General features: G+C 39.2%; 1 protein-coding gene across 1 annotated transcript in view; it reads right to left on the bottom strand.

The window, feature by feature from the left end:
* Positions 1 to 7,220: 7,220 nt before the first annotated feature.
* The window catches only part of TMEM47 (transmembrane protein 47), a 30,985-nt gene continuing 21,687 nt past the window's right edge, over positions 7,221 to 16,518 (bottom strand). The window contains exon 3 of the mRNA XM_083438954.1: positions 7,221 to 12,615. Within this exon, the coding sequence (XP_083295080.1) occupies positions 12,437 to 12,615 (179 nt within the window). The 3' untranslated portion in view covers positions 7,221 to 12,436. The remainder of the gene's footprint in view (positions 12,616 to 16,518) is intronic.

The raw sequence follows: 16,518 nt of genomic DNA, 5'->3' as shown, positions 1-16,518 counted from the left end.
TCCCAATATTATATGAAACATCCCTTTGACAAATAGACCTTATAACAGACCTTAAAACTGGAAGTGATAGCGGAGATTTACAAAATCAATGAAGAGGTTAGTAGAAGATTGTGACCATGAGTGGTTTGGGGGGACATTTATGATGTGAAAAGTAAACAGGATATGTGAGGTCATAACAAAAATTACATATAATTTTAATGTTTTTCATACTGAGTCATTTCATTATCTTTGAAGAATATCCTATTGTCTCATTATATTGTGCTGGTTCCAGATTTGGGGGAGTACTTGGACTCTCAGAAAAAAGAGCAGGGCAAACAGGCAGCGCCTTGTTTGACAACAGGGCTCTACTGGAGCATAGGCCTCAGCAATGTCATTATGCCATACTCAAGGAACTATCTGACTGGGTTCTTAATACTAATATACTGTATTGCTATATTAAATGTGTTGATCTAAGTCAAGGATTCCCAAACAGTGGTCCATAGAACTATGCATCTTTCAGGAGGTCCATGGCCTGATTGCAGAGTTGTGGTTGACGATGGGAGAGGGCACACCCATTGCATTACATTTTCATTTTGATTTTCAATTGTATTTTTATTTCTTCTTTTACTTCTTATATTGTTTTTTCTTGTACTGCAATTAAAAGCCATGCAGTGTCTAGCACAGCACATTATAATTGCTGCAACAGGCAGATAAATTGTTAAGTGGTTTTCCAAGACCCTCAGCAATTTTCAAGTAGCTGGGAGGGGGAAAAGTTTGGTAATCATTGATTTAAATCATGTTTGATTATGTGCTTATGGGGAATGAATTTATCATATTTGGATGTCATATTCCTAATAAACTTCATTAACATGCACTTAGCAACCAGCAAGTAGAGAAAAGTACTGTATTTTGCCCTATAGACAAAAATGAAATTTTATTTCACTGGCCAGGGGATAGTCTGTAGGTACATGAGACCGTCACCATGCTGAAGCAATGCAGACCTGAAGCTCAGTGCCTAGGTGGGTGAACGTCTGGGAAAGACTTCCACATTGCTTTGGGTTTCATAACATAAGAAAGGTGGAATATAACTATGAGAAAACTACAACAACTCCATTCATTCATGCTGCCTGCAGTCCAAGATTCAAGACCAGAATAAGCAAGAGAGTACATATCCATTCCTTTACTACTTGCCTTAGATTTAATTTAATTTGATATTTTTTTCATTATTTATGACCCTCAGTATATTGTTAGGGCATGTAACAATATTCTCTACCTCTTTGCAGACCTCCCTTCCCTGCTTTAATGCGGATGGTTTCCCCCTCTGCTGTTTTGTTACAATTCACTTGCCATCTCCACACCAGGAAAGCAGTCTTGTTTTAGTGACAACTACATTCTGGAACAATTTGTGTATGTTTGGCATGTGCTAAACCGATAACTTGTCATCTTTATGGCATTTGACTTTGCACTGAAAGCTAGCCATGCTGAATCACAGAAGAAACAATGTTAACAAACTTGGAAGAAAAATACAATTTAAAATATTGATTTCTGAACAACAACAGTAGTTCCCAGGAAAGCGGGTGTTAAAAAGCCTGTTCCACAGAATTATAGAATCTAAGGGATGAAAATAACCTGGAGAGTATCCAGTCCAGTCTTGACAAGAAGTAGTATTATAAAGTGATACCTTGGGTTACAAACGCTTCGTGTTACAAACACTTTGGGTTACAAACTCTGCTAACCCGGAAGTAGTACCTCGGGTTGAGAACTTTGCCCCAGGATGAGAACAGAAATCGTGCAGTGGTGGTGCAGTGGCAGCGGGAGGCCCCATTAGCAAAAGTGCGTCCCAGGTTAAGAATGGTTTCGGGTTAAGAACGGACCTCTGGAACGAATTAAGTTCGTAACCCGAGGTACCACTATACAGAACTTTTCAAAGGACCCACGGCATACCACACAACAAAAATCCTTCCTCACTTCACTTCCTCATTAAGTGAACATTTTTTAATAAAAAAAAAAAAATGGGGGAGGGAGCAAATTTGTAAAGGTTTTGTAGAGGGCAAGCTTACTACTGACTGTAATGCAGCACCTGATTCTTCTTTCTTTTTCTTAATACTAAGAATGACTTCAATGAGTTTCTCTTGGTGAATACCTGTTAAGCAGCACCAGCTGCTATTTCCACCTCCCTGAGAACATTCTGTATCAAGGCAGTTTCGGTCTCCACCCCGGACTAGAAACCAGACTAGAATGGATTCAAATAATGAGCTTATCTACACTCATTTATGAATGATTAGGAACTGAGTGTTTATGATTTATAGGTGGTATTGTACATTATTTTTGGGGGGTATAAAATTTTATTTTAAAGGGAATCTGAGCTTGCAAATTCATAGCATAAATGTTGCCCAAACACCTGTGTTTTTAGGGAGCTTGTGTTTACAATGGTTATTTTCTATCTCCACTGCTGAGAGGCAGGGTGCCTCTGAATACCAGTGGCTGGGAATTGCAGGTGGGAGCAGGCTACCATGCTCAGTCCGGACTGTGGGCTTCCTATGAGCATCTGGTTGGCCTTTGTGAGAACAAGAAGCTGGACTAGATGGGCTCTTGACTGATCCAGCAGCTTTCTTCATATGCTTTAATGTCAAAATCAGTGGCATATGACAGAGTATTGCTGAAAAGGTATGCAGGTATTTCACATTTTAACATTTTGTGAACTTAGTGGGATTAGATAATGTGCTAGAGTGATTGGGGGAGAGGCCTGGGAATAATCTAAAAGAGTACTTCAGCAGGCTTAAGTCTCAAGCTGCCTTGTTAATAAAAAAAAGTTCCTCAAGCATGGATAAAATTGCTGAGGCACAGCAAGGTGTATTGGAAAGCTTCTGCACTCTGCAGCAATGCACTTATTAAAAAAGAAGTCACAGCTAGTATTGGGAAAGGCTAGGTGAATGAACGATAGTCATGGTTAATATTACTGAAGATGAATAGCAAAGTCATATCTTCCTCCCTGCCCCCCAGGACATACAATTCTTTTGAAATGAACCCATCCAAAAAGAGATGAAGTGTGTCTAAACAAAATGATACCACCTGTGCAATCTGTATTACCTGCAGCATTTGTAAGCCATATGCATGGTGTCTTCTTACTGCCAAGTTGGACACTCTGAGAGCTTGTAACTATTCATTTTATATCTATGAAGGAAAGTGGCCTGTTGTGCCAACACTGAGCCAAGTTATTGCAATATCCTACAATCTGAATCCTTTTTTTTTTTAACAGAATGGATTATTGTAGTTCCCCCAAGGAATATGATATCTTTATTTCCTGCTAGTAAAACCCTGCAAGACCATGGCTTTAAAAGTTTCCACTAGGACACTGTAAAGAATTCTGTTCACCCAGTGTAGGTAAAGTAGCTATCAAGTGATATGATGGATTTGTAAAAATGATTGGCACAGAACAGTGGCAGCAGTAAAATATTGCATTATAATCTGCATGAGAAAATAATTGCTGTGGGATGAAGTCTTTGAAAGAAGGACGGATGTGCTCTCAAATGATGGAATGTGGTTGCAGCTGAATGCAGAATATAGGAAAGCTTTTTACCCAGTAAGATATAATATGAGGTAGTCACTTTACCTGCTGTGGCAGAAGCAGAAGCTTATGTCATTTTGATTATTCTGAAGCTTTATCTCCCACCCTTCCAACAGGTTGCTGAAATAGGAAGGGAGGGGGGCAAACAAATCCCAAGTAGATCAGAGAAATGGAGCAATAATGCCCTTCTTGCCACTGTGATTGTTCCACCCGCCCTATGTTTCCTTCACCACTCTGACTTAACAATCGGATATTGTGCCTGTGCTGGGCACAACCCAGCCCATTGTGAAGCTTTGATATGTGCCATTATGTATAGAGTTTTGTGTAAGTCTTTTGTCTGCCTGACTGCTCTGTTTCACAGATGAAGAGTGTTCCATTTGAAATAATAATAATAATAATAATAATAATAATAATACTAGTACGAAATACAAGGGCCAGAGAGGCCAGTGACGTGAGACTAACAGGGTGAGCATCTAGTCTCCCCATCGTTAATACATGCAGATCAGAGTATCACATTCCTCTTACCAGTGTGGTGTAGTGGTTAAGAATGGTAGACTCGTAATCTGGTGAACCGGGTCCTCCACATGCTCCTCCACATGCAGCTGCTGGGTGACCTTGGGCCAGTCACACTTCTTTGAAGTCTCTCAGCCCCACTCACCTCACAGAGTGTTTGTTGTGGGGGAGGAAGGGAAAGGAGAATGTGAACTTCTTTGAGACTCTTTCGGGTAGTGATAAAGCGGGATATCAAATCCAAACTCCTCCTCCTCCTCCTCCTCCTCCTCTTCTTCTTCCATGACCACATCTCTTTATCAGTACCCTTGAACCCTTATCACACCTTCATTTTGGCGTGTTATGGAATAGGGGTGAAAGGATTGGCTTAGTTCCAGTCCATTATTCTTCTGACATTCCAATATCCTTTGGGTACCTCTTTGCTTAAATTCTGGTGGGAACTGCAGATTTTGGATTGTCAGAAACAGACTATAGGTATGTACAGTAATAAAAACTAAAAAAATAATAAAAAAATTCCAGGGAAGTAGTATTGCGAGCCTTGTTTTATTTTTCTTTAGCATTCTTGGTTACCTAACCTATTATTATTTCAACAGTTCCGGCACATGCTGAAATAGTTTTTTTATTATTATTAAAGGAAAGTTCCAGCCTTAATTGGTAGAGGTACCTTTATAATATATATTTTATAAATGTGTGCTGTCTTTAACTGGCAAATAGTAGAGAGCTTATTCAGTATGTCTGCCAGAGCTAAGGTCAGCACAGCACAGCGCAGCACAGACAGAGTTGGACAAAGAACACCATTTTCCAGCTTTTTTGTTAGTCTTGGCTTGAAAAGACCACACATTTCCTTCCCCGCTGAACAGTTTAGCCTTTGTTCGGTACAATTAATATGCTAGGCTGAGAGCAAAAAATGTGTGAACCTTAAGAACGCTGTGATTGTCAGGTAATTAACAACTGGAGAAGCTATGCTTTAAGAACCACAGATAGGACTGGCTGTGGACATAGCTTTAGTTAATCTTAGTCCTTTGTATTTTTTCTTCATCTACCAAGTGTATTGTGGCTATGAGAAGCAACTGTGCTTTTTTCACATGTCAGCTGTCTGAATCCCAATACATCCAGTTAGCTTAGTGCAGACCATGTTGGCTTGACTGTCGAAAAATTAATTAACTAAACTGCTTTCAGGCTTCTCAATAAGTTATGAAAACTATTTTCTATATTAAAAAAAACTTGCTCAAAAGACAATTGTGAGGCTTGTTAATTATTTCCTAGTATCTATTGTCTTGGCACTGAAATCAAATAAAAGCTGTGGATTTTTGTTTTTAATCATTGACTTATATTGCCCACACTATACTTCAAACATTTAATTTAAAAGTGTGGCATCCTGCAATGTGTGATCAAACCTCACTTCCATGTTTACTTGCAACAACAGCCTCCTTTATTAAGATAACAGTTCTTAATACTCAAGCACGCTTTCAGCTATTGATCCACAACATTCTGACTTGGAAACACTTGGAATTAAGATTTCAGCAAACTTCTGTGGTGCTCAGTTGGCTTAAATTCAAGAATGCAACATGTAAGTCCATCAGCTTGCTACCATTTCAGTGACTTGGAGAACATATATGTCATTAGCGATTGGAAAAGTCATTATAAAGTTAAAAAAGGAGGCTGGGAAGACAGAATTTATTGATGCCATCATACTAGATATTTATTATAATGATCATTGTTGTTACTCGCGGTTGCAAAATAAACTTGTATAAATTGCTCTACCTATGGAAGAACATATGTTCTGCCTTGATTGCTTATCAGCTGTTTTCACTTGGTTTTCTGGAACATTTTAACAGGCTAGCCAAAGTATATGTGTAATGGTCACAATTTAGAAAACTGTTTAACTAGCTGTGATGCTGATGCTTTTTTCTGATGGCCCAATATCTGTATTGTGCAAAACAGATATCCCGATAAGTTAAGTTTCTGTAGGAGCCCTGCAAAGCAGAGTGATCAATTGGGTATACAAGGAGTGAGATTATCTTTCAGGTATCCTGGTCCCAAGCTGTACACCTTGAACTTAGCTTGGTCGCTAATGGGCCACCAGTGCATGTTTTTTCAGCAGCTGAGTAACATGGTGGCAATACCCTGGTGGTCTTCAACTAGTGGGTCAAGTCAGGAGTGAGTACCAAGTTGCAGTCTGATCTAAGGTGGGTCACACCAGCAGGTAGACTACTAGCCTAGACCATATTGAATGGCAAAAAGACTTCTGAAATGTGAAAGCTTAAACTCCTGTTGAAGGAAATATATCCCATGGAAAACATTTGAGCACATCTAGGAGGTAAGGAAGTAGCCCATCTAGGAGAAGGAAAACTCTGATCCTAAACCTCCACTGTATTACAAGATATGTTCAGAAGAAAAGACTGAGGAGTAAACCCTACACAAATCCAGAGTGGAGGATCTAAGACACTTGCATTGCGCTATGTATGCCTCCTTCCAGCAACTCCTGCAGCCAAGCTGATGCCAAATGTATTGCTCTGCTTTCCACTGGAGCACATTAACAAGGCCAAGGGGGGTTCCTGTTGTCTGGGCAGCCCAGGATCTCCATACACACTGTCCAGGCTTGAACCCCAGGTTGGTCATTTTGGCATTGCTAACACAGTGGTTTGACTTCAGCCCCAGAGGCACACTCCACTGTCTCTCAAAACAGACAAGATTCCAACAACATTTCCAGGCTTCTAATGTTTCATTTTAATGTAGTCTTGTGGCATAAACTGAAAGAATGGTATTGTTTTCCAGTTGTTCCCACAACAAACTACAGTAACTCAGAAAGCTTGGTATAAGAGATTGGGACTGCCATTCTCTACCACCTACCTTGGAGCAAGCCCAAGTTAATCAGTTAATCAGATAAATAAGATGAGCGACATGGCAAGTTGCACAAGAATGGAAACCAATCAGTGCCTAGTTTCTGTTCCTTTGGCCAGGTCACCAAACTAGGTTTAGTTCATGCAATTTTTAATCTCTGAGGGCCATTACCAAGCAGGACACTGCAGAGGAGAGTTCCAACCATATGGTGCTTAGCTTGATGCCGTGCATTCATCTCACACATTTCATTGCTCCACAGGTGCAACTAAGGAAGCTGGTAATACTTGAAATGTGTACATAAGACAAAAGTGTGTTACAGTTATGTATCAGGATTTTTTTTATTTGGATTACTTTTTCAACATACAACCTAATGTTAGCTACAAAAGTTGTGAAATGGTAATACTATGAACTGAAAGCGGGGGGGGGGGCACCCCACCAAGTTTTGATTTCTTCTTTTTCTTTTTAAAAAAGTACATTTACAGCTTTTCCCATGACTAAGATAAACCACATTTTGATGGATCGTTTAATAAAACATAGCATACATTTAGAAAAAAAATAAATTATAAAAACATTAAAGAAACTAATACCATCAACAGCATGAAGAACCCTTCATTGTTCATTGTCAAGAGACAGAAATGAAATCTCTAGGCACAGTTTTAGGCATTATAGAGGACACAGAGGCAATAGGTTAGTGTGCACTGTTCTGTACAAAAATACAGTCTGAATAAATTACATTGCTAGCCATAAGATTAAACTTCACTTTATCAGTCAGTTCATTGCATGTTTAATAATATACAGTTTACATGCTAATCCATATATATATATATCTATATATCTCTCACTTATATTTCAAACACATAGTTCTCTCTATATTTATGTCTTTAAAATTTACATGTTGAGCTTACAAAAGCTGAACGTAGTTGTGCAGGAAATCCAAGAGAGGTCCTAGATAGTTGTCAGCACCGGACAGAATACTTTAAGCTTTAAAAATACAAATATCTAGCCCTGGTTGCAGCTTTGCTATATATAGTTTTATGTGTGTGCACGCTCATCTGCAAGTTAAAACAATATATGTGTAGTGTGAGAATTCATCCTGTTAGTGACATAAAGCCAAATACAACTGAGTGCTAACAATTCAATACAATAATGATAATCATACATTAAAATGTGATCTTTTACACATACAATCAAACACTAAAGTGTCTAATCCCGTAGATAGAAAAGGGTATTTCTGATGTGCATTATAATTCAGTACAGAAATTCTATGCAAGGTAGAAATGTTTCAAAGAAGGTGTAAATGAAGCATTAAAATCTGCACTGAGGTAACAGGGACAACAGGGTGGGGCAAGATGTAATCTTTTTCATTCCTTATTTTTTTTCCTGGATTTCTTATGGTAAAGACTCAAAAACATTGTACTCATGCTATAGTTAACTGTTCTGATTGCTATGTTACAAAAAGACAGTAAAATTACCGTGCTGTATCCAATTAAGCCATACTCAGATTAGACCCACAGAATTTAACACAGCTAAAATAGTTTTGTCCATTAATTTTAAGGGGTCTTCTCTAACTTTGAATACAATGCTATAGTACTAAAAGAATACTAATAACAATCCTGGGTTCGCATCTCATAGTGATTCATAAGGTTAACCAATCAACCCTGTCAGTTTGTCACTGTCATTTCCATTTTCTTTCAATGGAAGCTGGAGTATCTAGTCAAGAAGACCAAACTATTTCCCCACCGATCTAAACCATGGGCACAGTAACAAACCTGTATATAATGTGCGGTAAATCAAATCACACAAATAGTAGGACTCTGTGGCACAAGTTGTCAAAGGAAGTTAAACCTATGGAACAGAGTCAGGCCTTCACTTCAACTACGAGTTACCACTGTTTACAGCTTGAAATAAAATGAAAGACCCACACTGGCAACTGCTTATAAAAAGATGAAGCTGCCTTTTTTACTATCTTTTCTGGCGGCATCTATCCAAACTCTTAGCCATAAATCTTTCTCAGCACTTCTAATGTTGTTGGACCACAACCCCAATGACCCCTGGCTGAAGCTGATCACATCTGAAGTCCCACAACATCCAGAAGGCCACAGGTTTCCTATCCCTGCTGTACATGAATGAAGTTATGCCTTTCATCATACAAAGTATTGTCACTGGGCTCTAGGGCATATGGGAGTGTACACAGAAACAGAAGTGTCTTATATTATGGAATGAAAAAAATGGCACACTCATTGAAAATGGTGGCCACTACTGGGCTTACCAATGCCATAAGCTCCAAATTTTATATTATCGCATATATATTTACAACTCTGCAGAGCCAAACAATAGCCTAACATCCCAGTCCAGAATATAATAATAATATGCCACCATACTTGCTAAACCCTATTCAAAATCCTTTGGCTTATTTAAGCTTCAGTCACCTGTGAATGTACATTCCAGTCTCAGTTGCCAAAATCCCTTTATCCTTTGCTACCCGTGCTGCACATTCAGTGATTCTCCTTTTCATTCTAAACACCCTCTATCCTTCTTGGATGAATTTATAGCTACATAATTTTTTTTGTTTTGTCTTATTGTACTCCATCAGCTACCTACCACCATAGTTAGCATCTGTTGCAGGATGAAGGGTAAGAGGGAACTGACCCACATTAATAAGTCCGTTCTGCCAGTGTATATGTAGTGTAGCAGGGGTGGGGAAACCTGTGGCCATTCAGATGTTGCTGGACTCCCAACTCCAGCCAGCATGGTCAATGGTCAGGAATGGGGAGAGCTGTAGTCCATCAACATCTGGAAGGCTGTGGTTTTTCCAGCCCTGAAGAACAGGATCACCACAGATGCACTCTTGCTCCTGAATGTGCAGGTTCTTACCACTCCCTCTGCCTCATGCACAAACCTATGTTTGCACACAGATCAGAGTACAGTTTATTTTTTATAAATCAATATTGCATTTTTAATAATGGCATGGGTAAACATATTTATCATGGTTTTATGATTTAGAAAACACACCTTTAATCTCTCTCTGATTTGCTGTAATTAAAATTACTTCTGAGGTCTTAACATTAAAGAACTATAGTTCTATAGTTTTGAGGACTGTGCTCTTAAAGAAAATCCATGCTAGGATATATCTTAATTTCCATTTAACAAAAATAATTGTTTCTAAATATGTATCTTAGAATTGTATACACTGTATAAAAATATTTTCAGAATTGAAAATACCCAATAAGTTGATTGTAAACAAAAATAAATGTTACGTTGTGTAAATCAATTTAAATTTTCTACCCCAGATATTAATCTTGGGTCTTAAATACTTTATATATTTTCTGAAAAATTTAAGCAAGAAATAACTTAAATAAGCTGAGATAAATGCCAATCCATTACATTTTGAGGAGAAAATAGTGATACTGATACTATACTGTTAAATTATAATTTTCGTAACAGCTAGTCTCCTACAGAAAACATATGTTCACTGGATTACTTTTAAAAATAAAATATAAGTGAAAAAGCAATTTGCCACATTAGTATATTTTTCTTCTTCTTCAGGAACTTTTAGTTGTGTCGTAGAAAGCATTATTTATTTTAATGATTTCATTTACCAATGAAACTCTGTAATAACTTCCCTCCATTGGGACCCACCTTTCAGTATATGTTTTTTGAGCCAATCGCTACCATTTGGAAATGAGATATTTTTCTTCTACTCCATCTTAATATCATATTAATTTCTATAGAAGTTTTCATTTTAAAACAATATTAAAGAAGATATCATTACATTGGCCTTTTTATATACATAACTGTATCATTACCATAGTGCCTCTGCCAAATAGACATCATGGCTGCATTGGGACATCATGATTAACCGTGGTTTATCATGATGTGAAAAAGCCAAAGTGAAGCCCTCTTCTCTGGTGTAGCTGTGATATCAGATTAACTTATATTTTGATTAACTGCACTTTAGTGTTATGTCTAACCTAAAATGTGGTTAATTATCACTTTGATTTATTGAAATGAACCAGCTTCATAATCCACAGTTTGCAGGTGGCTTGTTTTGAATGAAACATTATTAGAATTAACTGCGTTTTGTTGGGTTTTAACAAGACAACAAACCTCAGTTAATAAAAAGACATATCAAAAGATTTTAAACCACTTCATGGTGCTGAACCAGAAGAGGAGACAGCATGGGGGTCCCCCACAAGTCTGAGGGTTGCCTATGCTCATTCCTGTTATAATAAACCATGGGTAGAATTCCATGTAGTGCTAAAGAGATTGTTCCATCAGTGCAAACGTTTCTGCTTTCCTGATAGGACAATCTCCCATCACATGCTGTTCTGGGGGTTCTCCCAACTCTCCATAATAGATTTGGAGGAGGGACTGGAGAATGGGGAAAGTCCTGTTGCATTAGCAAGAGTCCTTGCACTGGTTTCTGCTAACAGAACAGGTAGTTGAATCCAGCTTCATCATCTAAATGAAGCCAACGCCATGTTTTCTAACTTTGCAAGCACTTGGTTCACCCCATCCTAATCTGGCACATCAAGCTTTAAATCAAGCATTTTGAGAAGAAATTCATATGGGAAAGGATTCATTAAAATATTTTGAAGACTACTCAATATTCAGAAACAGTTCTTGAAAATCTAGATTCATTTCGAACCTTTGCTGTTTCAGCCCGCTGTTAGGAATAGGTTGAGCTGACCTATGTTCTCTCTTGATAGTAATACCAATAAACGCCTTCTATAAAAATAGTTGTTCCTTATGGAAACCTTACTGCAGTGTTTGGAAATCAAAAGATGGTCAGGACTAGCACATCTCATGCATGTATTCTCTTCTTTTTATTCTCTCACGGGAGTCAACAGATTCAGTGTCCTTCTCTGCTTATACTTGGTTACAGCCGAGACACAAAGTCCAACCACATAATTAGAAGAATGCACTCCAAGTTTTGACTTCCTGATATACCACAGCTGGCTGGAAAATGTGGATTGCCAAATGTACAAACTTGTGTTGTCAGGGAATAGCAGATTAATATGTACTTTCAACTATGTTCGCTTTTCTCAGCATCCAATCATTTAGAAGTTTGTTTCAGCAAAAGTCCCAAATGCACCAATACAACATAGTGGTGTAACTCAGTGACCAATAGAGAATTTGAATCATGTATAATACAAAGGAGCTTCTACTTAGGCCAGCTACTCCCTTGCAGGTGACAGCAAATGCAGGTGCCATATTTTCATTCCAGCTTGTTTCTCATGACGACTGCTGCCACCTTCGTCCTCGAGTGGTACTGATCTTTGCTTACCAAAGGTAATGTATCAGTAGCTTATAGCATTTGCCAATGTACTGATGAACAGGTGTAATTTTTGCCATTCTTTTAAAGGGGTGTTAAAAAAGTTAATTGCAAGAGTTGTAGCCCAAAGTAAAGGCTGATAAATCAACAGGGCAGACTGCTGGACAATCTACAAAAGTTCTAAAAACACAGAGTTAGAAAAAACAGGACAATCCTTGTGTTATTTCTTCTGCTTCTTCTGCTTTTTAAAGTAGCTCCCTTTAATAGTAGTCTTCATAGTTCTTAGGGTTTAGGCAATACAGTATGGCACCCCCAAATGAAAATATAGTTGCACCCCAAGCTAGTCCATAGCCCCAGTTGAACTCATGGTATATTCTCAAATTGACCGTTTCGATGAACTTGATTGGATACAGGACGAGACTGCACACCTGAAGAACCACTGGGGAAAAAAGAAAAGGGGGGAAAGGTCAAATACGAGGCTTCATCCATTTTCTTAGAATAAATAAAATGCTAAATCACTAATACTTTGGTAGAGTTTTTGGTGTACGCTAAGAGCATACTGCATACAGCCAATTCCCCACTTAACACACATTTGGTTCATGTGCAACCATGTATATGTGTGCCAGGAAATAAATAAATACCAGTAATTCAATTCAAACCTGGAAATGGCTGGAGAGAGTTAGAGAATCCTCGTGGCTCATGAAGAGAGCCTCCCTGGAGCCTGAAGAGGATGTCAGTAAGGGTGGATGAAGCCCTGAAGAGACCGGAGGCGCAGCAGGGTTTTGTTTAGGCTGCTCAGTCTCCCTGCCTAACAGCTGGTGTGTGCGGTAAAACAGCAGCAGTAGTAGCTGCTGCTTTTCCACTCATCCTCCAGCCAGGCCCAGAGCTTCAATTCTGGTTGGTCTGGATTGGAGAGAGAGGGTGTTTAAAGGGGACTCAGGCTTCCAGAACGAAACCCCCACATTAAGTGGAGAGTCGCCTGCATTTAGAAATGGAATCTTGATTTCCTGCCTGAACTGTACCACTTTCAAAGTGCAATCTTGCTATGAGAACAATCTTGGCATGAAACTTTCTTTAAAAAAAAACCACACACTTCTGAGAAATAGAAAAGGTTAGAACCCTGTCAGTAGCATACTCCTGATTTATTTAGGGCAGCTGTATGGTTCTAGTACTTTGAATTGGCTTGGGAATAAATTGGTAGCCGGTGCAGTCAGACCAGGGTTGGTGTTATGTGCTCAAACTGCCTTTCCCTGGTGAGCAACCTGGTCACTGAATTCTGCACCAGCTGAAGTTTCTGAACCATTTTCAGAGGCAGCACCACATATAATGCATTGCAGTAATCTAACCTAGAACTTCCTGGAGGATAGAGAACAGAAGTTAGGCTATCCCTGTCCACACAGGGGTTTAGCTGGGCCACCAGCAGATGGAAGGCACTCTGTGTCAATCTGTGCACTTCACTGGCTCTCAACCTGGACAAGGTGGGATTCTTTAATCATTTGTTTGCTTTATTAAGAATATTTATACCCTGTCTTTCCTCAACAAACTCAAGGGGGCTAATGACGTAAGCCTCAACTGTAACTTAGTTTTACAAACTGTTGTTAAACAGCAATAAACACTATAAAACAACAGGAGGAAGAAGGTGAAACAAATAGCCATAGAAATAGTATCCCGACAGCAATTAAAAAGTACTAGAAAAAGAAAAGAACCACTTATGGCTCACAAATCTTCCTTTAAAGTGTTATGTGTATAAGGAGAGAAAACATTCAGCTATGGTTTCCTTCATCTTCCAGGTGAACTGATATGATCCAATAAGCGCTGTAGCTGCTGATGAAACCTGAATTGAGCTTCCAATTTATGGGCATAATGCTATTGGAAAATCTCTGAAACAAGTCCTGTTGAAATGACAGAACTAGCACAAAAGCACAGTGGCAGTCATTTCAATTCACATAAAACAGCATTTGTTTCAATAAACCTTGCACAGCATTCCTGGTGGAATGTGCAGTCCATGTAAAATATATTTAATCTAAAATTTATTGAGTCCACGCTCTGGTAACCTTCAGGTTAGACTACTGTAACGTACTATATTTAGCCCACAGAGAATATGGCAATCTAAATATAATCCTATGTATATAGACACATATTTCTGGAACAGGGCAATGGCCTGATATTTCAGGGTTCTGAAGAATAAGCCATATCAATTATCTTTTCCCCTTTACTGCAGATCAGACTTTCTTTGCAATAACAGAAGAACACAGGTGACTAAGCTAATGGCTTCTATAAATAGATCATAAAAGAGTGGGAAAAATAAAGTAGGGGATGATGAAGATAGATAATTTAGGAAAGCTCATTTATAATTATATGACTCAATCTAATAAAGAATATCATTTATCAACTAATTACAACAGAATTCATTTGGAATTGCACATTAAAATACATATAACCTCCAATTAATGTCTTACAATCCTGACACATCCATATTCTTACCTTCCACACAGTGCAATAAAGCTTCCTAATAATTTGTAACATTCAAATATTTGTTTTGAACAGTAAGTACTCAATAAGAAATAGCCTTGATGTCACTGATTAGTACCAAAGCAAAGTTGTGCAGTTGAAATTTTATCAGGTCTATGTAACTGTCTGAAAGACAAAAGTTAAACAAAGTCTATGTACCTGCACAAGTAATAATTAGATGCCATAAGTAGAGCATTGGCTCTGGATGTGGATGACAAACATCAGCTGACATGACTATGGTTACAATTATGAATTAGATCCTATGGCAAAGGTACCAAGTGTGCATTAGATTATACCAGGAAGCCCTTTCTAACCCTGTAATGCAGAGAGGTCAGGGGCGGAGGAAGGGGATGTGGTGGGTGCGGTCCGCCCCGGGTGTCACCACTGAGGGGTGTGACAAAATCCTGGGCAGCACTCTCCTGGGCGAGAGGTGGTAGCTTGGGCATGTGCAAGCTCCACGCTGCCCAAACGGTCCGCCCGCTGCCTCCCCCCCCCCAGTTGTAGGCAGCAGAGTGGGAGGAGGCCGGCAGACTACAGAGGCCCCACGGTGCAGCCCACCTCTATGGGTGGCTCGCCCCACCCCTGGGCGCACTGCCTCAGGCGCCTGAGCGGCTTCTTCTTCCGCTGAGGGGCAAAGGATCTTTTTGGCTCCACAGGCCAGATCCTAATTAGGATTGCCCTCGCAGGCCAAATTCAATAGATGGGCAGGGCTGCCCACCTGTCAAAATCCATTGTATGGCTTTGCAAATCTCCCTAGCTCCCCTTTAACCCCTGACATTAGAGAGTTAAAAGTGAGAATGGGAAGACTTGTGGAGGCTTTAAGACAACCCCTGTGCTCCTGTATGAATATCTCAGGTCTCCCCCCCTTTTTTTTTTGCAAAGAAGGAGCCACCCTCCTCCTTCTTTAAACATTGGAGCAAATCGGCTCTCCCGCTCCTCTCAACATCCATTCCACAGAATCCATGCCCGCTTTATCCTTTTACTTTGTGGCTTGTAACAGATAGCCATGAAAGATTAGCAGCCTTGGTCTGGATTTGGAGCCCTGTTGACTTGAAAGGAACAGTGGTATAGTCCCTGTTTTTGGATCCTGCAGCTCTTGCCAATTATAGGCATGCGTACAATACTTGATACTTGAGTGGGTGGTTGCTAAACTGCAGAGTTCTTGCAAATGCGGAATGGGTATTAAGTGGCACCTGTAGTAGTGCCAATTCTGCCGATCGAAACAGTCAAGATAACTGTGAGCTGAGAGTTTGTTGGACCCTAGGTGAGAACCTGGAGGCTGAGGTGTGTGTGTGTGTGTGTGTGTGTGTGTGTGAAGCAAAATGAATTGATATTGTGTATGTATATTAGTAACCTTTTAATAATGTAACATCATTATTTTTTAACATTTTCTTTAAGTTGTCAGTTGTTGCTTTTTTGTATGCTGCATATACTTAAGTAATTGCTATATTACTTACTATATAATCAATCAATCAATCAATCAATAATCAAAACTTGGTTCAATTGGTATAGAATGCCTGACTATTGTTAGGTGCAGGCTGGTGTGATTGTTTTATACCTCATTTAACACATCTTCATGAATCACCAGTTAGTTTCTGGACTCAACTCAAGCCACTGGTTTAAATGGTCTGAGCACTGGCACTGAGCACTGAGCCAGCAAATGCCTTCTCTCATGTCATTCCAAACAAATTTTGAGTGCCTTCCCCTATAATTCCCAAACAAACATCAAGATCTTCTAATGAGTCATCCCTGCTATATGATCCATACTTGGGCAACTAAAAGCAGGATTCTGTAGTGGAGAAATGTCCTTTGTCAGTTGTCTTTCATTGTA

This window comes from Podarcis tiliguerta (assembly GCF_965153285.1).
Source record: "Podarcis tiliguerta genome assembly, chromosome: 4".
In the NCBI taxonomy this organism is placed as follows: Eukaryota; Metazoa; Chordata; class Lepidosauria; order Squamata; family Lacertidae; genus Podarcis; species Podarcis tiliguerta.
This window is presented reverse-complemented; position numbering and strand designations above follow the sequence as displayed.